Here is a 23,569-nt window from a genome sequence, read left to right as displayed (position 1 = left end):
TGCCAATTTTCACAGCGTTCGCGCGATCAGCAGCCGAGATCTCAAGGGGCGTTGATTCAACCCTCCCCCTGTTTTCTAACACCCAAAAAGCCGGGCCTGGTTAGGTTTAAACTTTGAGGGATGTGTGTGTGTAGGTGTGAGGGTGTGTGTGTGTGGGGGAGGGTGGAAACATTAAAAGTCAATCCTTCTTGATACATTTGTATCTCACATTAAGTTCTCATAATTTACAAATTGATCCCAATTCTCGAAATTGTCATCTCATGAAAAACATTTTAATTTACAAATTTCATTTTTTTCCTTGACAATATCATACAGAAATAAATATATAATAATAGCAATAGACACGTAATGCACCAAATCTGATTTCCAGTGAGTTTAATGCACACACTATATTAATAATAACTTAAGGAAAATGAAACCTTTGAAACAAGATAACCTGTGTTAAAACAGAAAAATCAAAGAAACAGATCAACAAAAGTTTGAGAAAAATTGAATAAATAATAAGAAAGTTATGAGAATTTGAAGTTTAGATCATTATCATAATGTAGATCCTCCAGTTGGCAATGCGACAAAGATGTGTGATGTCACTTGTGAGCAACTTTTTTAATTACTTTTCTTTATATTTCACTTAAACTGCCTCTTTTATCACATCTATCAGTAGGTCATGTATTCTTTCTATAAGAGGGCATGTAATACGGATTTTTAAAGAATACATTATGGATAAAGAGTTTGTATCACCATAAGAGCAAAAAGGGACATTTTAGGGGTATTTTATAGTCCCTTACAGGGAAAGTTGTTCACAAATCTTTGTCGCATTGCCAATAGGAGGATCTCCATAGCATTAGTAATCGCAATATTCAAATGCTCATAACTTCCTCATTATTTGTCCGATTTTTCTCAAACTTTCTTGATCTTATTCTTTGATTTTTCTTTTTCCACACAAGCCCACTTGTTCCAAAGGTTTCGTTCCCCTTTAATTTTGGCAGGTATAGAGAGATTGTCAGTTTTAGGAGACGGTGCTTTGATAGTTTGCATGGTGAATGGACAAGATGAAGAATGCGGACACCATGGCCCATATTCTGAAGTCAGGTTTAGCTTAGACCACGGTCTAACTCTGTGCTAAAATTATGGGGAGCCAAAAATTCTGTTTATATTGTATATTTTTAATGTTAACTATTTTGTTTCATTTTGCTTTCATAACGCAGAAAATTACTTCAGTTCTCATTCCCAGACAATTATAAACAATTCGAGTGCCACATGAGTAAATAGATTGAATGTGTACTGTTAGGGATTTGTGCTCCAATTGGCTCTCCATAGTTAAGCCACAACTTTAAACCAGGGTGTAATTTAAACCCAAGTTCAGAATAAGGGCCCATGTATCTATTAGGGTTTACTCAATCTCAAATATGAAAACCCAGTGAGCAAATATATTCACAACGGCATGCACACTGTCACTTTGTAAACAAAATGGAACACGCTGATATGACGCAAAATACTAATGAGCATAATTGACATGTACTCTTATGATAATTCATGATTATGGCATCAATTGTTTCCCATAGTTAAGATTGACTTCAATCCAATTAACAAGGCTCCGATGAGAGGGCACTTGACTCTCAATGAACACATATGCAATCAGAAAAAGTTTCGATCTTTTTGGTCAAGATGCAGAGCAAGTTTAGGGTACTAAAATTACCAAAATATGAACCAAAATCAGGGTAAAGCTATAAGGTGGCAGGGATTACCTAATGATTTTGTTTAATAGTAAAAGGAAACAAAAATGAGGGGAAAAAAGAAAAGGGAAGAAAAACAAAGAAAAAGAAGAGTACTAAAAAGGAGGTATGGGTTGTTTTACTCTTCATTCCCCAGTCATTAAATTGAGAAAAATTCACATCACCCATTTTCAGGTCACATTGCCCTCTCCCCATCAAAATATCCTGGCGCTGCCCCGCCAGAAAGAAGTTTGTTTGGAAAAAAAGAGGCAAAAATCAAAGAAAAGTATACATTTGGGGAGTTCTTTGTTTTCAGGGTATATTTAACCACACAATAGGCTTGATTTTCATATGATATATATGTCTTTTATCTTTAGCAGGGGCAAATTTTATAGTTTAAGACATGTTGAAGGAGTGTCATGTACACAGGATGCACATGAAAATATGTTATTCAGCTATCACTTTGACTAGTAGTCATATGTGTTTACAGACTTTTTTTACAGTGATATTTAGTTGTGTGTCGCAAATGGCCTTATTTCAGTTCACAACATTGAAATCAATCATCATCTTTTTAAATATATATTTCCGCTTCATGAAATTCTCAAATCAGTAATGAGAATTTTGATGTGATATAAAATGCCTTGCAAGTATAGTTAACACTCACATATCTATTCATCTTATAAACTATCCTATGAATTGATGGAAGAGTCAGTATTAGAATTTGCAATCAATTGGATTCAATCGGAATCAATGAATGAAAGAGGAATAAATAAATATCCACCAGCATAGGACAATCTGTGTTGATTCATATTAGTTATTATGAGAATGCCTGTTGAATGCAATATGACATTCAATGGAAACAGCACTTACTTCTCATTAACTTACGAGACAATCGAACAGTCGCTTCAAAATATGATTTTTTTTTTTGTATAAAAATGACACAGGAATAAATTAACTCTACTTGAAAGAATGTCAATGGAGCTGGATTTTTCCTGCCACACCTGAACAGATTTATCAAGACAATGAGAAGGATGGATGGATTGTGAATTGCATCTTTGCTTGGTAGAGGCTTTGGCTTGAAGAGCTAAACTTACTTGTTTACCTCCAGAACACACTTAGCTGTATTTATATTCAGAAAGAGAGGTGACTGCATGGCTAATGAACACTGATACATGGAGATAGTCTGTTTAAGTTGGTGTCTTGATTGGTGTGTGCCTCAAGTCAAATCTTCTAGCATTGGTGAGACCTCTCCTGCCAAAGCATACACAAGACTTTTAAATGGTGGTAGAGTACAGGTACAGGCAATTCTGGGTACAACTACAGCAGAAACAGGGAAGTCTTTGCCAAGCTGTGGTCAATTACCAAATGGACCTGCGTAGAGGCCAGAGAGGAACAAAGAATAATGTTCTTCCATGTGAAATCAATCTATTTCCCTTTTTTCCTGCCTCTCCTACCAGGATGTCCATCGGGCGAGGGTGAAGCACCTATGGTGATCTGACCTTCTTGGATCTCTTGTCTGGTCTTATCAGGAGTCTTGTTCAGGGTTTCCTGGGCCTCCAGGAAGAACATCAGATCCCTCAGTTGCTCCTTCAAATCCTTGATCTCCTGCAAGATATACATGAGTTTAATGATAATATTATCAATGATGATGATGATGATGATGATGATGATGGTGGTGGTGGTGTTGGTGGTGGTACTGGGTTGTGGTAGTGGTGGTGATATGTGCCGGTGATGATGATCAATGGGGATGATGATGAATTGATAATCGTGATGGTGATATGATGATGGTGATTGTGATGATGATGATGATGGTGATGATGATGATGATGATGAACAGCATTTGTATAGTATAGTGATCAACACACTAGGACCTTTATGAGGAGAAAATACCAAAATCAGTCCCCAATCTGCAAAATATCATAGATGCTGACTACATGTCATTTGGATGTAGAACAAACTGAATTAGCTTTAGGTTAACATTTTTTGACATTTTAAGGAGGTTTTACAAAAAAACTTGCAATTATGATTGTGATTATACACCCACCTGAGCAATATGCATGCAAGCATTATAAAGAGATCCAATACATTTCCTCTCTGTAACAGCTTTACCTACATTCAATACAATTCATTTGAGTATCCAGGATGGGAAATTCCTGTTGCTTACATTACCAGATATCACCTCTGAAAAAATAGATCTATTATAAGTGAACTTTTATCAGAACTTACCTCTGTTTTTGCTTTGCTATCTTCATCCAACCTCTTTTCAAGTGCAGTGACCTTTGTTTGCCAGTCAGCTTGATTTGCTCGGAGACACTTATTCATCTGAAAAATAACGATTTTTACAACCTGATCAATCCACAATATTACATTAGTGACTGCCAAGCTCATAATAATAAATGGACCAATAGGACTTTTTACTTTAAAGCAGCTCTTAAGTTTTAGAGATGATATATAAATTTTCTAAATTCATTGATGATCAATTCTACTCCTACCTTTCGGAAGAGAAATGGTCTCAAAGGTCACAGACTTGCAGGGGAGTAAACTAGATGTGTAAGTCACAAACAGAACAAAATGGCCATGGCAAAAATATGGGCCGATAGTAGATAGTATCATTTGAAAGTTAGGGAATATAGATCTTAAAATGGTTACATTCTCATAGTCTTTGGTGACACTGAATTCCTTATGTATTACCAGTAGTCAACTGGTGTGGAAGGAATTGCACTGCTGACCAGCAGCAGTTGGTCACCAGAGGACAACCCATTTTGGCCCTATCCTAATAATCAGAATCATTGTTGGACATTTGTGATTGTAAATATGTGTGTTACAGGGTCATGGAATGTGCAGTTGAGGAGAATGCATTTGAGTGGTTGGTACAGGGGCCAATAATGATTGAGAACTAAGGGAATGATAGAGGATTTAGGGGCAGTTTACAAATAAATGTATTACAGAAGTTGGAATTAGGTGAAGCTAAACAGTGTCTTTACAGATATTTAATACAGATTTCCCTTGTATATTCCATTGAGAAAATGGGGGGGGGGTGGGGTAGTCATCCATCCCTCGCCAAACAGATGTACAAACTTCTCAAATAGCCCAGTACAGTAACGGTTCAGTTGCTTATACACATACCTCCAATTCTTCTGAAAGCTGATTTAAGACCTTGCCTAATTTATCAGACATAAAGGAACTCTTCTTATCAAGCAGCTGTTTTTCCTTGAGACTTTTCTGCATTTCTCTCTCCACTCTGTCTCTTTCTTCCATCAACTTTCTGGACCGCACTTCTATCTCAGATACCTAAAAACCAAGAATTAATTAACAATCAATTATGCTTTCTAATTGAAAGCAATAAAAGTGGTAATATATTCAGAAAAAGGGTTAGGGAGGAGGGACAGGAGATGAATTGTCAACTGCAAGCAGTCTAAATTTGAGTCCTTGCCATTGCAAAATCAAGATTATAATAGACATGTAACTGCTGAAATTTTCAATTGACTCCCATGACCTTTGAACTTGTGACCTCATAATCTAATCAGATCATCCTTATGCATATACATACATGAGCCAGGAAAGTTTGAAGTTGGTAAATCAAATCATCAGCGTTTTTTTGGTCAAAAATCGAATTTGAGATTTTTGCAGAAAGTGAAAGTACAAGTCCTATCCTGTTCATAACTAAATTTCTAGGCAGCAATTTATTTCAGTTTCTAAGATGTGATGGGATTTCCACGGCGATGCCATACAAATTGTTGAAAGTATGCGCAAATCCCATCGGAAACGTGTTCTGTAGTAAAGCAAACAACAGCTGCGAGCACTTAATATGCAAATGAGCAGTCAGCCATACCATCATTTTTGTACTGCATTGACTTTGCAAGAGAAAATGCCATACAACATTTTGACTGAACGTGCACATTGAAATCGCGGTCAGGGTTGTTGTATTACCTATGGCATTTTTGTACAGGGAAAATCTAAACTGCTCAAACCAAAATTACAATCATGTAGCTGTTTTGCAATATTTTATCTGATTCTTGTTTTTTTGTAAACATAAAGATACCTATGTCAAGCAATTGTCTTGGTCTTTCCAACCATGTATTTTTCTAGCAATGAATATGTCGTAAGGCTGGGGAACTAAGTGTGAAAATTATAGTAAACTTTGAAGTTGATTTTCTTTGTGAATTCCGGCCAGTCATTACATAGAAATGCTCAAATTCAACAGTCAAACACATGACTAAACATACCTGTGCTAAAGCATCACTTTCTATCCTTGTCATCTTCTCTTCGTAGTAGAGCCGTTGGGATTCAAGCTGGCTATTCAACAAGTAAGTATACTGCAGATAGACAGGAAAATACATATGAAATAATTTAAACAGGATTTTTCAAAAAAAAAAATGTATCACAAAAACCATGCACCTCTTAATGCTTTTGTTAGATATGATAGGAGGAAAGGTGAGAGTTGTCGCTGCTTGATAGAAACCCATCAGGAAGTGGAAGAGTGAACTGAATGTCTATGATCTTACAAACTGATTTTTTGTTATCTGACACATTTGGATATTATTCATAGGTTAGACATCTTGCCTAAAAATTTCCAAAAGTTGGAAATCATGCCTCGTATCATCATCAGAAGAAAACCAGAATATCCAAAAGAACGATGGAGTTATGAATCTTTATGAGACTCTCAGTAGTAGCCCACCAAGGAATTCCTGGCTATCAAGCTCCTCATAGGGCAGAGATCTTGCTACTGTTCATCCAATGGATCAGCACGCGCCGATAAAAAACTTAATTCAAATTCTCCCGCCAAATAGAAAGCCATCATTAGTGACCAATCGCAAAAAGTCTTGCATTCATTGGAGTTATCCAGCAGATAGTGGATGCTGTCTACAAAGCGTGGATGACAAGCTAGAAGGTTAATTACATTCTGCTTTCCAGATGGACCTAGAATCCAAGAAAATCAAAGTTTCCAGAACAAGAATGACATATCCAGAAGTTGCAGAAAAGTATGGCAACATTAATGAAACCCTCGACAACCAGGGACAATACAGTCTAAGAAATTGTCTGTTTCCACGGCATGAAGGAATCAGTGAATGGGAATACTGATGCTGTGATCATAGACCATGTTAAGAAGAAGCTGAATGTTGTGCTTAGTCCCAGTGAAATTGACCTTTCTCATCCTTAACATCGCAAAACACATCAGAAGGTGTACAAGCTAGTCCAAGAGTTATCATTGTGAAATTTTCTAGATACAATGCCAGAGATCAAGTGAATCAAGAACAATCGAAGCCTCGAAACAGAAGAACATAAATTCAAGAAGACGTGACCACCAAGAGATTAAATCTTCTCTTCAATGCACGGAAACATGACAATGTGAAAAAAACATTGACCTCAGATGGGAAAAATTCAGCTCTCACCAAGGATGATTGGAAAGTGATCATTCGAGGCAAACATGACATTGGAACTCTCTAAATTTCAAAATTTTAGAAAAAGGTCATAGCTGATTGTTATAAAGGGTAATAGATTTAGGCCAAGAAATCAAGGTGGCATCATAAAAAAAAAGTTATCATGCGCTTATCATCTCCTTACCTCTAGTGTAAGGGAATCAAACTTCTCATCACATTCCGGCTGTCCATCTCCTCTCTCCCATTCTACTGGCTTCCCATCACCTTTACTCTGAACCAGTCTATGCACGTAATTATCTATAAAAACAGAAAGTAAAGATAATTTCAATTTCATCTATTTCCTCTCAAGAGATCAACAGATACAAATACATATACACAGACTCTAACATTATATGAAAGAAAAAAAAGAACTGCATATATATTAACTATTAAAGGAAAGTTAACCTGTTTTAAAGGAGGAGCGAAATGACCAACGCTGTGTGTGGTCCCTAATTGACTGTGCACTATATATAGCTAGTCCTAAAATATACTTTCAAGCTAAAATAATACAGAAAAAATAATTGTATGATTTCTCTATAACCTGATTTCATTTGTATAGAGAAATCATACAGAGAAAAATGGTGAGAGAAAAAGCACTTGCTTTGCTACTTCGTATAAACAAAATCCGGTATGAATGTATCGGATAGGAGATTAGTGTGTTATCACACTAAAAGTGAAGCCATATAATATGTCATATTAGGTAAGGAACACTAAATCTTATAGTAATACCAGAAATTGAATCAAGCACTACTTTCATCTACATATAAATCAAGTCCTCCAATAGCAGCCCTTAATAATCTGTAAAATTCTGGTACACTACATTTTAAATAATAAGCATCCAGTCCGCATACACTATTCATAAAAGGGCAATCACTGATGGAAAAAAATCAATCCTACCAAGTAACTTACCCCCAGCATAGTCCCAGACTCTCTGTTTACCAAGTTGCATTGCGTAGGTATGTTGAGTGTCTTCAAAATGATGATATGCATGGGCCTCTACGTATCTCCCACATCCTATGTGACCACATATTAGACAGATCCACAGGCTCTGCAAACACAATGATTGGATGAATAGGATATGAACAGATACATAATACAATTATTTAACTGATATTATAACCTAGCCAAGATGCAGTACATACATGTACAGGCCCAAGATACTTATATGTTGAAAGTGGACTGAGGCCGGCCCCGGAGCCACCTTGACCTATGTGTATCACACATCAGTCTGTTCTGGATTATTCAAGTAGGTGAAATTTATTTCAAAAAGCAAATCATCAATTTTAAATTGATTTTTTTCTCACTTAAAATTCATTCAAGCTGTTAATCACCCCCAGATTTAATTGGATTTTGATTTTTTTATGTATCAAAACATAATCAAAATTTATGAAAGAAAGGCTCTAAAAAATGATATTTCAATTTACAACTAAACGGTATCTTGCCTGTGGGCAGTCATGATTTTCAGTAGGTCTGTGCCACAGAGACAAATAAGATTTAATTCTTTTCAAGAACTTTGATAATCTGACCAGATCATTACTCCCATATGCATGCATGCATCAAGTCTAAAGTTCATATGTCAAATGGTTTATATATTGCACAAATGAGACAGTTCCATATAAAAATTACAAATAAATCATACAATTCATTGGGGATATTTGAGAATAAACAAAAAATTAACAAAATAAAATTTGGCTTCTGCCAAGTAGAAATGAGGGGGGAGGGGTATTTGAAAAAAAATGCAAGCAAAATTGATTAAATATTTTTTTTAAAGCATCCAATTGTATATTTTATAAATTATGGTTTATATTCTACATTGATCAAACTTACCTCTTGAGCTCCACATTGAAAGCATTTATTATCTACTGATGGCTCAGGTGTCTGGTTATATCTACATACAGGACAACTGTAAATAAAAAAAAAACACAAAGAAGTCTACTTGAACTCAGACTACCATTGAAATATAAAAGAACCAGGGAAAATACATGAAGGCAAGAGGTGATTCAACACTATTTTTTTTTAAACTGTCTGACATTTGTCCTAATCAATTGCTACTCTCATTTGTTATCCATTCCTATAGGAAGTGTCCTTTCCTTAATCAGAAATAGAAATATGAAGATTGAAGTTAGATATATAATAAACAATTTAACACAGATTTTGCAAGGAAAATCACAGAATAATACTTCAGCACATTCATGAATTTAAAGCTATTAAGCACACTATCAATTATATCAAAGTGTATATGTTAGTAAATTCTTAATTTTTCTGACTAAAAATTGAATACAGGAGCTGATCTCCTTCTCGTGAAAGAGTGAATCGATACGAAATCAATCAAGATCATCAACTATCATTTCAATCTAAATTGCCAATAAAATCAATTTCAACTTTAATTCTACTACTTTTTTTTTTACATAGGACACTGAGCTGCTATAAATAAAAACAACATGAACCCCCCCCCCCAAAAAAAGAATGTTTTTCTAGAGTACAAAATGTGATGTCACATCCCTTCATTCCCTGTCAGCTGGTTCCAGACAGTTTGAAATAACTAATAGTCTCTGACTGTAATGTCTACTATCAATAAAGGCCCCTGGATTTAAATCACTCAATACATGTCTGGCGCAAGGATTCCAAGTTTTAGAACCATTGCTTTGTTATTATACTAGACTGTAAATATTCTGATTTTGGTACTCTATAGTATAAGACACACAAAAATAAATTAGAAGCATTTTCACAACATACAATTATCAATAACTGTAATACTGTCAAAAGTTCATGTTTGTTTTAAAAAAAAAAATTAAATAAAAAATAGCCCACTTCATGAAACCACTGTAATCTCAGTTCTTAGATAACCCATAGAATAATGATTTATGATTAACGCATATTTCTATGGGATGCCCAAAATTTTGAATTTGAGACTGTTTGATAAAATCAGCCCTACGACTAGAGAACATACCTTGTATCTCCCCACTTGGTGAGGCAGCTACCATGGAATGTATGATTACACAAGATAGTAAGGATACCCTCTACTGAATCCTCCATCCTCTCCAAGCAAATATTGCATGTTGGTAGCTCTGTGAGGCCTGGAGTAGCAAGACTAGCTCCCTAAAAAATATGAAAAAGTAGAAAATGTATGTACATGTATGGGTCAGAGATTGGTTACTCAGTCAAGTCTGGGACCTTATGCATAAAGAGGTGCAATAAGAAAAAAAAACACAATATTATTTTTTCAACCAATTTTATGCATGCATCTGAGTCTTGATATTTTCAAGTTACATTTGCATTTATTTATCAATCATATCTCACTACATCTCAATTAACAATGTAATATTATAAAATTAGCTTAGCCTTGATTCAAAGTTAAAGTGAAACATCATCGTGCATTCTTTCACATTTCTGACCTTCACTCTGAGTCTATATTCTTACCTTGGAAAAAAAGTGTGTTCATTATCTATTTCCAAGAAATATGATGATCATTGAATAAAAAATATTACTGCAACTACTTCAAGTTCATCTGCCATCTGAAAAAGTTTTTAAAATAGACACACCAAGTTCAAAACAATAACGAAATGTTATGAAATGAACAAAATTACTCACCTCACATGACTTCATGCACTCTACCCTTGAAACAAAGACTAAATAGCAGACAAAGTCATCAAATGAGTTGTATGGTTTACCATTATATTCTTTGTAGAACTCATCTGCATGGCTCTGAAAAATTCAAAGGTTTAAAGCAACAAATTTTAAATAACACATAGACAATTTGATTTTAGTAGAAGCAGTTGAAGTATATGAAGATAAAGTAGTTGTAGAAGTAGTAGTAGTAGTAGCAGTAGTAGTAGCAGCAGCAGCAGTAGTGCAGTAGTATACAGTATTAGTAGTAGTAGCAGCAGCAGCAGCAGCAGCAGCAGCAGCAGCAGCAGCAGCAGCAGCAGCAGCAGCAGTAGTAGTAGTAGTAGAAGCAGTACTAGTAGTAGTAGTAGTAGTGGTAGTAGTGGTAGTGGCAATAAGCAAAAGAATTATTTTGAATTTAAAAAAAAATATAGGAACTTGTGTCTTTGACTCAGTTTCCATAGCTTGTTTTCAAGATGACAAGAATCATGAATTCCATGGCCATGCAATTTTTTTTCAAATTTGTGGTTTTTATCCAATTTGCCAAAGAATGAAATAAATTGCTATTTTATTCAAAACATCAGGGTGGTCTTTTCCTGCACATTATGTATAAACTAAACAAAGATGATCTCCCAACAATTTTTTCAAATATGTTCTGTAAAAACTCCTCTATACACGATTACCCAACGAGACAACGTAATTGTTATCACCTACCCCCTACCCGTACTATATTAGCGAAAAACTCTTTTATCTTTTTTGGACCTGTGTATTGGAATTCCCTGCCCAACGACTTTAAAGAATCTACAAACTTTAATATTTTTAAACGCAAACTTAAAAAGATGCTCATTTGTCAATACTCCACACCAACAAGTCAAGCTAACACATAACCTAAACTAAAACTACATAATAACTTAACCTTTAACTGCCAATAAATTTGTCAAACTTTACTTATAAAAAAAACAACAACACTACAACATGATACAATACATTACGACCTGTGCACCTGCCATGTTCCTCCTTTCATTTGCACTTTTTATTTGCACCTCCCTTATCTCCCTCTTTCTTTCCTTTGCCACTTTTCCCTCCCTATTATGATTTTGTAAGTACTTTTTTTTTTGTGTTACCACTGTAATTATTATTATTTGAATTACTTTCTCTTATTTATGTTGTCGCTTATTCGTTTTATTTTGATATTTGTGGATTACTTGTTTTAAGTTTGTCTTCTGTGTCCGTCTCGATTTTTGTATAGAGTTGTATATATAGTTTGTTTATAATTAGTATTGAAACTAAGTTTAGGGGCTTGCCTTCTCTACAAGCTTTTGCTTTTCTTGGCAAGTCCCTCCGTTCATTTCTTGTTTCTTTTCATTGATAATATTACTGAAACAAATTGTAGTTTTGTTTAATTTATATTCAACATTTGTTACGAAATTTCATTGATTTGTCTGTATTATCGATTATATTGAATATGTATTGTTACTTTGATTATATTTTGAAAAAATTGTTGAACGGAAATAAAATCTATAAAAAAAAAATCTAAATCACATAATACACAGATACATGTACACTGTAATTGTGAACATCTGTCTCAAAACCACGAACAAGCCGTCAGACAAGGTTCTTGTAAAGAGCCAAAAAAGTCATTTGGTTTTCAAAAATTAAAATTCAGAAAATTAGCTCTTCAAAAGAGTAACTCTTCTTTGAGTTTAAAAAAAAAAACCCAAACAAACAAGATACATGGGTTTATTGAGACTATTTCTTCCCAAATTGGGCAGTTTCAAATAACTTGCATAGTATGCATAAACCATGGTTGAGTGAATCATCAACTTCAAATCGTGTTTTTGTCTTTCTTTATTCCTAGGGCTGTTAGTAAACCTTTTGGTCAAAATTTCAAAATCCTACAAACAGAACAAATTAGGTATCACTTGAAAGCTAAGACACTGAAATGTATGAATCTGAAAGAAATCATTTCAAATAATGTATCGTTTCATTTTGGCAAGGCATTGAAGTTACCATAGCAACAAATTGCAATTTTACTTATTTTAAAAGGTCAAGTTTGCAACATATTTTAAACTTTATATAAGCTTTGAAATAATTAAAGTTGGATGTTGTCCAAGTTGTTATTATGTTAGGTTTCTAAAAAACAAGTTAGGTTTTTTTATACTTTTCTTATATTTTTTAAATAAAAAATATTAGAAGCAGGCACTTTCAAATGTACGTCCGACCCCTTTTCACATACACTTTTTTTCTTACAAGCAAAACAAAAGCAAATAAATTTTTCCAAAGTCAGATGCAAAGCAAGTTTGGTTTATTTAATATATACACCAGAAGGCAGCTCACCACTAGTCAGGGATTTCAAGTTAAATGGGGGTCGGACGTACAACTTTTTTGTACGTCCGACCCCCTGTACGTCCGACCCCATTGCAACTTCTTTTATGAAGTTATCTTGCACTGCTTAGATGCAAAGTTTAAATATCATAACATCTTTTACTCATATAAGTCTTTCAATATCATATACAAATTTCAATTTTATACATAGCTTAACAATGACCTTTTGTATTTTTTTTACCCAACGAATACTGGGGGCAAAAATTACCTTCCATCTTTAACATTTTGCATGATATACCTTAACATAGGTGATATTGCTGTGTAGTTTTATCATTTTTTTTTCTTTGAAGTCTTGCACAAGTTTTGAGACCAATTTCACAAAAAATACCACTCATTTTTGACAATATGTAGATTTTCATATGATATCATCTTCAAGAAATGATGATTTATTTGTGTTTTGTGTACACATTCAATGGAAACTGTCTTTTTTCATCTCAAATTATCATTCAATTTAGTGGTAATTATGATTGAACAATAGCCTGCAGGAAATTAAAAAAATCGAAATAAAAACATACAAATACATGAGAAATTTATTAAACAAAGAAGTTCCATACATATAAAATAAGAAATTACCTATTCCCCTCAATCTCAGATACAGCAATCGCCCCTCTATGGGAAATAGATCTGCCCATTGCTATAATGATACATGGGTGTCAAGACTATTCCACTTTTGCCAACAGGGGTGTAAGTTATGAAAATGTGAAGGGTTATTCATTTAATTCTGACTTATTCTCATTTCTTTATTTCTGCATCAACCATGTTCACACTTGGTACAAATGATCCTTATACCATGTTTGTGTTGATGAGGTCAAAGGTCATCTAGGAGTCAAAAGACAAGAGGCTATTCAGTCATTTTTTGACAGTTTTTGTATAAATCAAATTTCTTTTTTTGTGCATCAATATTGTTCAAACTTGTAACAAATGATATGATAAGTCAAAGCTCCACATTAACTTTTTTTGGTGGTGGCCCATTCGGGCCACCAAAACCATCAAATAATTTTTTTTGGTGGCCCGATATTAAAGTTTGGTGGCCCGAAAAATATCAAGAAACACATTAAAAATTAATAAAACAAACTTCTGAAATATTAATTCTGCAGCCACTACCACTAAGTTACTTTCACTTAATTATCTTGTACAGTATGTAAACCTTGTTTGCTGTTATGTTACTTTGCTAATTGGCTTGTGGTAGAATGTAAATTGTTTCTATCGTTGTAAAAATGAAATGATTGAAAGAGAATAAATGAATTTTATTGTTCGCAGGTTGTGTGGACTTTTTTTTTTTTAATCTCCGTATAGACACACACTCATAATGGTAAAGTAAATAAATAGTGCGTAGCAAACTCAGATAGATGTACAAAACAATGGTTTTTCATTTCTTCCTCTTTGAATCCTAAAACCTAGATTATGCAGGCCCCAAATCCAGTTTATTTCTGTTTTCTCTTTTGCAGCATATTATAGCAGGAGAAAATCACAGAAAAATATGCTGCAAAATTAGAACAATGCATAAAAGGGGGAAACAAATGAAAATAATTTTCAAAAAGTATATTACAAAAAGAAAACAAAAATAATAAAATAAGTGAAATAAAACAAAAGAAAGACAATGAAGAAAGAAAAAACAAAGAACAGGGGAAAAAAAAAAATTTAGAGAGAAAAAAAAGAACCGAAAGTGAAAGAAAAATGAATAAAACAAAATTAATATATTAAATCATGGGGAAACTTTTGAAAGGGGAAAATTAAGAAGCCATTACGAATATTTTTTAACAGCTGTGCATGGCAACAGTCTATTCTGACTGGAATATAATTAAAAGCCAAGCAAATAATTTTCACTTACCTTCTGGGAATGGCACATTTCTATTTTTATATCCTTTAGTTTGTATTATTTTATTTTCAGTAGAAACATATTTTTTAATCAGACATATTCAATGGGAAGGGGTATAAATGGTTTAACCACTGAAAAAAAAATGAAAGAAAAAAAATAAGAAGAAAACAGCAAAAGTTATATCTGGAAAAAAAGTGTGAGAAAAGTCCTTCCCTATATTTGCCAAAATGTTGGAAAAATTCACATTTCATATCAATGAAATGCCTTCCCAAAGTATTTACTTTCTCAAGAGTGGTTTAAGAAGTCATTTATAAACAAGAAAGAAAGAAACTGTCTGTTTATTTTTGGCTAGAAAAGACACAGCTTCGAAAGAAACCAAGTATCAACATACATACAAATGCACACGTGGGACTGTAATGTACTTGCCTATGTATTTTATGTGTATTAATTCATTTGGAAATCGGTCTTTTGTAGTCAAAAGAGAGGTCATAATTCCTATTCCTAATGCTTGCAAATAATCAGGGTACACCAAATTTTCGTAATATAGACTGTAGAATGTCATTTCATTGGTGTAAAATGTGACTTTGACTCAGATTTTCAAAGTTCTGTGGAAGATTTCTTAGCAGCAACATTTTTTATCGCAGCTCCCGGAGTCTGAATAGGGTGAGCTAGATCTAGTATAGAGCACAGCTGTATGCAGCGCAGTGGCTTCATGCAAAGCTCACGCCAGCCGGCCGGCGCGGCTGGCTGGATAATAGCTACTGTATGCAATAGCTGTAGGCCTAATATGCAAACTTTGTGTGTAGATCAACGAAAAGGGCGCATGACGAACTGGGTTGCAATTTGAACTGTAAAAAGTTGATAAATGCGTGCAAAATCGGGAGAAAAATTGCGCTACTTTGAAAATTATTGGTTGCCCGATTCGGGCCACCAAAACTTAACATTTTATCAATAATGGTTGCCCGAGGTGAATTTCTGGTGGCCCCGGGCCACCGGGCCACCGCTAATGTCGAGCCTTGGATAAGTGGTTATGATTGTTTGGTTAGTTGTCTTTCAGATAAGATAGAATTAACAAATGAATCTGATGCTGGTGAAGAGTTATGCTTGATTATAGTTGACATGCATTCAGACAGTGTACGTCCGACCCCCATACTGATTTTCTTACAGTCAATCAAATTGCTCCACATATTACAAATGACTCAGGGGGTAACACTGTTGCTAAAGGTAAAGGTTTTTGTGCATCAATTGTTTTCAAACTTGGATCAAATTATCCATGGGTATAAAGAATGGAGAGGTCAAAGGTAATCTGGGGCTAAAAATGTCATATGTTGTATTTCTGCATTAATTTTGCTCAAACTTGGAACAAAACGATCAGTGGGAAAAACCACATATGTTCTTGAGGAAGTTGAGGATGGAAAGATCAAAGGTCATCTAGGGGTCAAAAGGTCATAATGCATACAATTGATTGCAACATCAGGGAAGACTCATTATTCGAAACCCACCTTGTTTAAAAAAAGTTTGTAACAGGATAAGTTTTTTAATGTTGAAGAAATTCTTTGTCAGGTCTTTTGCAAACCATTAAAAAAGATACATTTTACTTGAAGTTTAATATTAAAAATATCCTGCATTGTGTGAATAGTTGTGTTGTTTTGTTATTGATGTGGTCTAAAAATGTAGATATCAAAATGGAAACAGTTTAACCCCTCTGACTCATTTATAACAGATATGAGGAGTATTTTGCTTGATTGTAAGAAAATCAGTATTGGGGTCGGACGTACATTGTCTGGATGCATGTCAACTATAATCAAGCAAAACTCTTCACCAGCATCAGATTAATTTGTTAATTCTGTCTTATGTGAAAGACAACTATCCAAGCAGTATGTATAACAAAAAAATTCCAGTTTAGAATTTCTACGTTTTGTGTAACTGATCTTCAAAGGGGGTCGGATGTACAGTGTGCAAATATTTTGCACAATGTACATCCGACCCCTCAAAGTGTACGTCCGACCCCAAATAGATCAGCCTGTAACTAAAACAAGGCAATGTCTATCAATTTCTTCACTTCAGTTCTTTAAAGATTCATCCTTTAGCTAACAGCCAATACTAGAATTTCAGTAACTGCATCACACAAATCACAGAGATTTTGACATGAACTTTAAAAGCATAAAACCTGCTTTTGTCTGATGTACGTCCGACCCCTCACATTTTTGCCCATATTTTCTATTCTTTATATAGCAGCCTGGTCCTGTCATGGTGTAATGATAGCCTAGGTCACATGTTATAATATACTGGAAAAATTAAAACGCTGCTATTAAATCAAAGGAGATTCAGCTCTTAAATGTGTCCGAATGTACGTCCGACCTTTATGGAATGACCCCCTACTGAAATTTCTCTACATTTAATCGATTACATCTGAAGGTTACTGTTGATCACTTTTGACAAGCTATATATCACTTGAAAGCTAAGGATTCGAACTACAGGAAAATATCTAAATTCATTCTATCCAACTTCCAACTTATTGTGCATTTTGAAGCGGATGGTCACAATCGCATGATGTTATATTACCCACCTGATTTCTGAACTTAATAAGAGTCATGTATTGGTTTGGGTTGGAATCTCTGACGATTCGGATGTGTTCTATGCCCTCAGCCAAAGGAGAAAAGAACTGCAGTAGATCATGACATATAAGAGATGCCGGGACAGCCAGAGCACAGATCATATCACTACGAATGATGCCTTCATCTAGAGACGTCATGTGACTGATCACAAACAAAACAAATAGATTTTGACATTTAGGTGCAGTAAAAAATCAAAGTACCTAAGTTGTGATTACTAATTAATCTAAGAAAAAGAATAAGAATCATTTGTTCCATTTAAATCAGTACTTTGCTTCATAAATCAAATTTGATAAGGCTGTCACATCTGAACGTTTTTAGCCAGTGTCTATCATGTATGAAAATCTATGGCAAGCCATTTACTTAATCTAATTTCTTTATATCAAGAAAGGGAATTAACAGATTAACAGATGGCCACAGGTACAGTAGGTCAGCATATATTGTCCAGGTGCAACAGTCCCTTAGACAGAACCCCCATGTTAAAATCATGCATGTTCTACTAGCTGCTAGTCAAAGGAGTGAAACTTATTACTGATACTATATATAGCAGCAGAGCTGTATAAAATTTTGCTCAAGGTTTAGTTTCAAGGTTTTGATGGACTTGTGCGGTATTAAAAGATCATTACATTTTATGATTTTACTTTCATATACCCGGTACCTGTTTGCTTTTAGTGCTTTTTTAGTAAAAACAGTGGAGTGCTAAAAGGAAAAAAAAAACTATCAGGAAGACAACCATTTTGTAAGCCAAATGCCAGAGTAGTGTTCATCGACCATGAGACTCCATACTTACTTCTCTTTGAAAAGATGGACTATTCCCTTTGTAACATCCACCACAGGATTCCCTGAAAAGAATGTTATTCTTCTCCTGATCTGCGTCAGTGGACTTTTGCTTGATCTGCCGCCCTCACTGGCTTCAGATGACACAGTTGGAGGACTAATGCTCGATGATACATGTCGAACAGAGCTATCAACTGGAGGCACAACTCTAGGGCGACTCTTACCCGAAGCCTCGCCTTTCTTAGCTTTGCCCTCTAAGCTTTGACCTTTGCTCTCCGATCTTTGTCCTTTGTTCTCTGTGCTTTGAACTTTGTCAGACTCTGAGCTTTGACCTTTGTCCTTGTCTATGCTTAGAGAGTCTTCATCAGTACTATCAAGAGATGTGATTTCACTAGTAGTAGTGGTGTCACTACATAGACTGTCCCCCTTTACAGGCTTAAAAGTCGATGACTGATTAATTTGACTTTGTCTTTCCTTGGATGAACGCCATTTGTCTGTTTCTTTCACCCCAGCAAGAGCTTTGGCATAGCTCGGTTTAGGTTCTTCCTTGATCTGATCTGTGCACTCATCCTCGTATCTTTCTGGAAGATAAGAATATCAATGCTTAGCTTACATAGTGAAGAAATAGTCCACTTCTTTGGTCTATCAGAAATTGATTACCAAGGCAAATCAATATAACTAAAAACTTCAAAGTCGTTTTTCATTCTAAGCCTTCATAAGAAGCAAATTTTGTAGATTAAATAAGATCGCATATTTGATCTAAAAAATAAGACAGACAAAAATCTTAGAACCAGGAGGATTTGAACCTAGATTTGAATCTACTAATTGCTGATCAATGGCCCTACCACCAAGCCATTGCTGGTTTATGGCACAGTCACAATGATGTAAGAACAAGTTACCTCACTACCTCTTAGTTTTAATCTGACCTGTATTCATGGAAAAGACAGAATTCTAATATCAAACTTCCCCAGCAAGCCTTTACATCCCATTGCACTATCTATCTCTCTATCTCTTACAAGACAGAATTCCAATATCAAACTTCCTCAGCAAGCATTTCTATCCCATTACACTATCTATTACAAGACAGAATTCCAATATCAAACTTCCCCAGCAAGCCTTTATATCTAACTCTCTATCTATTACAAGACAGAATTCCAATATCAAACTTCTCCAGCAAACCTTTACATCCCATTACACTATCTATCTCTCTATCTATTACAAGACAGAATTCCAATATCAAACTTCCTCAGCAAGCATTTCCATCCCATTACACTATCTATCTCTCTATCTATTACAAGACAGAATTCCAATATCAAACTTCCTCAGCAAGCATTTCCATCCCATCCCATTACACTATCTATCTCTCTATCTATTACAAGACAGAATTCCAATATCAAACTTCCTCAGCAAGCATTTCCATCCCATTACACTATCTATCTCTCTATCTATTACAAGACAGAATTCCAATATCAAACTTCCTCAGCAAGCATTTCCATCCCATCCCATTACACTATCTATCTCTCTATCTATTACAAGACAGAATTCCAATATCAAACTTCTCCAGCAAACCTTTACATCCCATTACACTATCTATCTCTCTATCTATTACAAGACAGAATTCCAATATCAAACTTCCTCAGCAAGCATTTCCATCCCATTACTCTATCTATCTCTCTATCTATTACAAGACAGAATTCCAATATCAAACTTCTCCAGCAAACCTTTACATCCCATTACACTATCTATCTCTCTATCTATTACAAGACAGAATTCCAATATCAAACTTCCTCAGCAAGCATTTCCATCCCATTACTCTATCTATCTCTCTATCTATTACAAGACAGAATTCCAATATCAAACTTCCTCAGCAAGCATTTCCATCCCATTACTCTATCTATCTCTCTATCTATTACAAGACAGGATTCCAATATCAAACTTCCTCAGCAAGCATTTCCATCCCATTACTCTATCTATCTCTCTATCTATTACAAGACAGAATTCCAATATCAAACTTCCTCAGCAAGCATTTCCATCCCATTACTCTATCTATCTCTCTATCTATTACAAGACAGAATTCCAATATCAAACTTCTCCAGCAAACCTTTACATCCCATTACACTATCTATCTCTCTATCTATTACAAGACAGAATTCCAATATCAAACTTCCTCAGCAAGCATTTCCATCCCATTACTCTATCTATCTCTCTATCTATTACAAGACAGAATTCCAATATCAAACTTCCTCAGCAAGCATTTCCATCCCATTACACTTTCTATCTCTCTATCTATTACAAGACAGAATTCCAATATCAAACTTCCCCAGTAAGCCTTTACATCCCATTAAAATATCTATCTCAATTTTTCTTTCATACTTTATTTGCACACAAAAAAGTTTTTAAAGTTGAAACAAAAAGAAATTCTGGAATAATGAGTTCAATACATTAAGGTAAAGAGCTTCTCAGCCCAATAATTTAACACTTAGCAAAATCATTTTCTCTGACAGTGTATAACGAAAGAGCTGTGCAGTCTCAAAATGGCATCAACAACAAAAGTATAACAAATTATAATCGACTTTAATAAATTATGTGACATCATGGCTGGCAAGCCATTATGCACAGTTTGTACATTTCAATAGCAAATGTCTCATACAAATAATCTACTTTTTATCAGTTAATGTCCTCATCTAAACTTCTAAAGAGCATAAAGTTAGATGTGTCAAGATTTCTTAATAATGATTATGCCTGCCTCCTGTGATATCAGTGTAGCTTTAGAACCAATTCTTCACCACATCAGGCAAGAAGATTTGAGGTCCTTTCTACCTGTATAGCGAATTTCAAAAGATTAATTTGGTTATCACAGAAAAAAGATGTGGCTTCCTGTTTTGACATGTTGATTAAATTTCACATTTCATATTTTTACAGCCATATTGCCATGTACTGCTTAAAGCCGGGAAAACATTGCTATGTATATAACATTGCTCTGTTTTGACATGTTGATTAAAGCCTTAAAGCCGGGAAAACATTGCTATGTATAAAACATTGCTCTGTCACAAATGTTAAACAATTGGGAATGACCCATCCCCTTCCCCCAATAAGTTCAGCTGATCAATTTGACTGTAGATTCATTCCCAGTTAAAATTACCTTCAACATTGTAGGTTTCGATCTGGATCTCTGTCTCTTCCCTTTTTCCGATGCATTTCTCCAAGATGGCTTCGGTGCTCTCTGCCTTGGCCAGGATTGGATGACTTCGTCCATCTTCATCCACTTTCTCCCATGCCACTGAAGGTTTATCACTGAGGGCATCATGCCGTTTGGCCATCAGAGTAGGAGGAGGTGAAGAAGATAGCAGTGGTGGACTTTCTGCCATCGCGTCTGCTCCTGCATGAAATTCAAACAAAACCTTGTTAATCTAAAAAAATTCTAAGTCACAATTTGATTAATCATAATAGAGTTCTAGATAAATCTACTTTTAAAAAATGACATTTTAAAAGAGTTGAATTGAATGATTTAATGTCTCGATTCTCAAAATTATAACTTAAATTAATAGGAAGACTGAACATTATCATGCCTTAGGCTTAGGCATGTTGTTAGGCTATTTCAATTCAACCAAATACTCTGCTATTCTACCATGGCTACTGAAATTAAACTTCCTAAGTTCCTAGTAGTAATGTTAGACAAAAAAATAATCACTTAAATAGCTAACAGTTAGGCTATCAACTTAAAAAAAATTAGGACTAACTTGCCCCGGGGCCGGGGGGCAGTCAAATGTATTGCTGTACACATGCGTGACCAAATTATTTCCAAACACCCCCTAAACGAGTTTTTCTCTGTGTGCAAAATAACCTCCAAACAATTTTTTCGCGAGCTTTATGTACACAATTTGGCCTCTAAACATGTACATGTTGTTGCCAGAATATGACCTTGGGGAAAAAGCTTGGGGGAGAAAACATACCCTTAACATGTTTGGCTAGTTTTAAATAAAAAGCTTTGGAAAAAAAACATACCCTAATTACATTTGACCCCAGCCCCGCAACTGACCATTGACCGGTCTTTCAAAACCACCCTTTTTCTTGAAAATCAGTACACGCGGGGCCCGCGTATAAAACTGAAAAAAAAAAAACCCTTTAAATGCGTTTTTTGGTCACGTAAGTGTACAGCAATATATTTGACTGCCCCCCCCCCCTCCGGACTAACTTGTTAATGTTAAAACCACAGATCTACCTCTTGAATATGACAATGATTTTGGAATCGGAGAGTTGTCGTTAACAGAAATTCTGATGATACACAATGAAACAGACATCATCAAGATACAGAACGATTCCAAAGATCCTGAGCTTAGCTCTATCCTGAATCTAATTTAAAAAAAAACACTTTTCGCTATAACCACTGGATCCGGCAGTTCCCCAGTCCAGATGGGTAGACGGTAATCGAGAGTGGAGGAAATCAACGCGACCGCGGCCAGGGAAGAAGAAAAGCGATGCCCGATCAGCCGATTGTCCACTGCTCAGCCTGCTCCTTGTTTTTTCTTGTCTTAAGAGAATAGACTATTCTAGGTAGAACTTTGAAGATGAGACCAATGTAGAACGTATTTTCTTTAGTGTTAGCCAACAAACTGTCCAAAAACTGTTTTCACAAACACAGACATCATCATGATCAAGCAAAACGTTGTTTTCGTTTTCGCAGCGTATTGCTTCATAATATTACCGGCGGTATGCATGGTTCATATCATGCATTCGGTTACAGCCCGATAGACCGCGGGTCCGATAGACCGCGGGTCCGATAGTCCGCGGGTCCGATAGACCGCGGGTCCGATAGACCGCGGGTCCGATAGACCGCGGGTCCGATAGTCCGCGGGTCCGATAGACCGCGGGTCCGATAGTCCGCGGTGTGTGTAAAATAATGATCAGGATATAGTGAGATCCAATGTCATCAAGAGGTCAAACGGTCATTGATACGAGTCCATGGGGTTCTATAACGATGACCGAATGGACAATCGCCCCCTGACAACTACTTCAAGGAAAATATTATCCCCATATTTTTATCGTCAGGGACTGTTACCCCCCCCCCCCCGAAATTTACCCTCTAGACGCCAATTGCCCCTAGTACGGAGCCTTTCAAATGCCACTGACTTGACGACATGGCGAAATACTTTATCTTGCCATATCGACTAAATAAGCTTATTATGTCGGCATGGCGAGATACCTGCCAAGTCCACATATAAAAGTTATACGTCA

At 35.4% G+C, this 23,569-nt stretch overlaps 1 protein-coding gene across 1 annotated transcript; it reads right to left on the bottom strand.

Annotated features, from left to right (window-relative positions):
* Window positions 1-241: 241 nt before the first annotated feature.
* Window positions 242-23,107, bottom strand: LOC129254699 (BRCA1-associated protein-like). The gene is made up of 13 exons (XM_054893207.2): window positions 22,557-23,107; window positions 21,477-21,713; window positions 18,348-18,915; window positions 17,512-17,701; window positions 10,724-10,837; window positions 10,083-10,231; window positions 8,960-9,035; window positions 8,042-8,180; window positions 7,278-7,390; window positions 5,939-6,028; window positions 4,839-5,003; window positions 3,939-4,034; window positions 242-3,317 (listed from the first exon to the last, which is right to left on the bottom strand). The coding sequence occupies exons 1-13, from the start codon at window positions 22,636-22,638 to the stop codon at window positions 3,138-3,140; spliced, it is 2,199 nt and encodes a 732-aa protein (XP_054749182.2). The 5' UTR covers window positions 22,639-23,107; the 3' UTR covers window positions 242-3,137.
* Between the last annotated feature and the right edge of the window lie 462 nt (window positions 23,108-23,569).

The sequence above is a fragment of the Lytechinus pictus genome, chromosome 2 (genome assembly GCF_037042905.1).
Source record: "Lytechinus pictus isolate F3 Inbred chromosome 2, Lp3.0, whole genome shotgun sequence".
Taxonomy (NCBI): Eukaryota; Metazoa; Echinodermata; class Echinoidea; order Temnopleuroida; family Toxopneustidae; genus Lytechinus; species Lytechinus pictus.
The sequence above is the reverse complement of the archived record's forward strand: the minus strand, read 5'-3'. Positions and strand labels throughout refer to the sequence as shown.

Bases quoted from the DNA above. Each gene is read 5' to 3' on its own strand.
- LOC129254699 (XM_054893207.2), bottom strand. From the start codon at position 22,638: ATGATGTCTGTTTCATTGTGTATCATCAGAATTTCTGTTAACGACAAC. The intron at 10,838-17,511 runs GTGGGTAATATA...TGAATTTTTCAG, and splicing joins TTATTAAGTTCAGAAATCAG to AGCCATGCAGATGAGTTCTA. The intron at 10,232-10,723 runs GTGAGTAATTTT...CATATTTTTTAG, and splicing joins AGTGCATGAAGTCATGTGAG to GGAGCTAGTCTTGCTACTCC.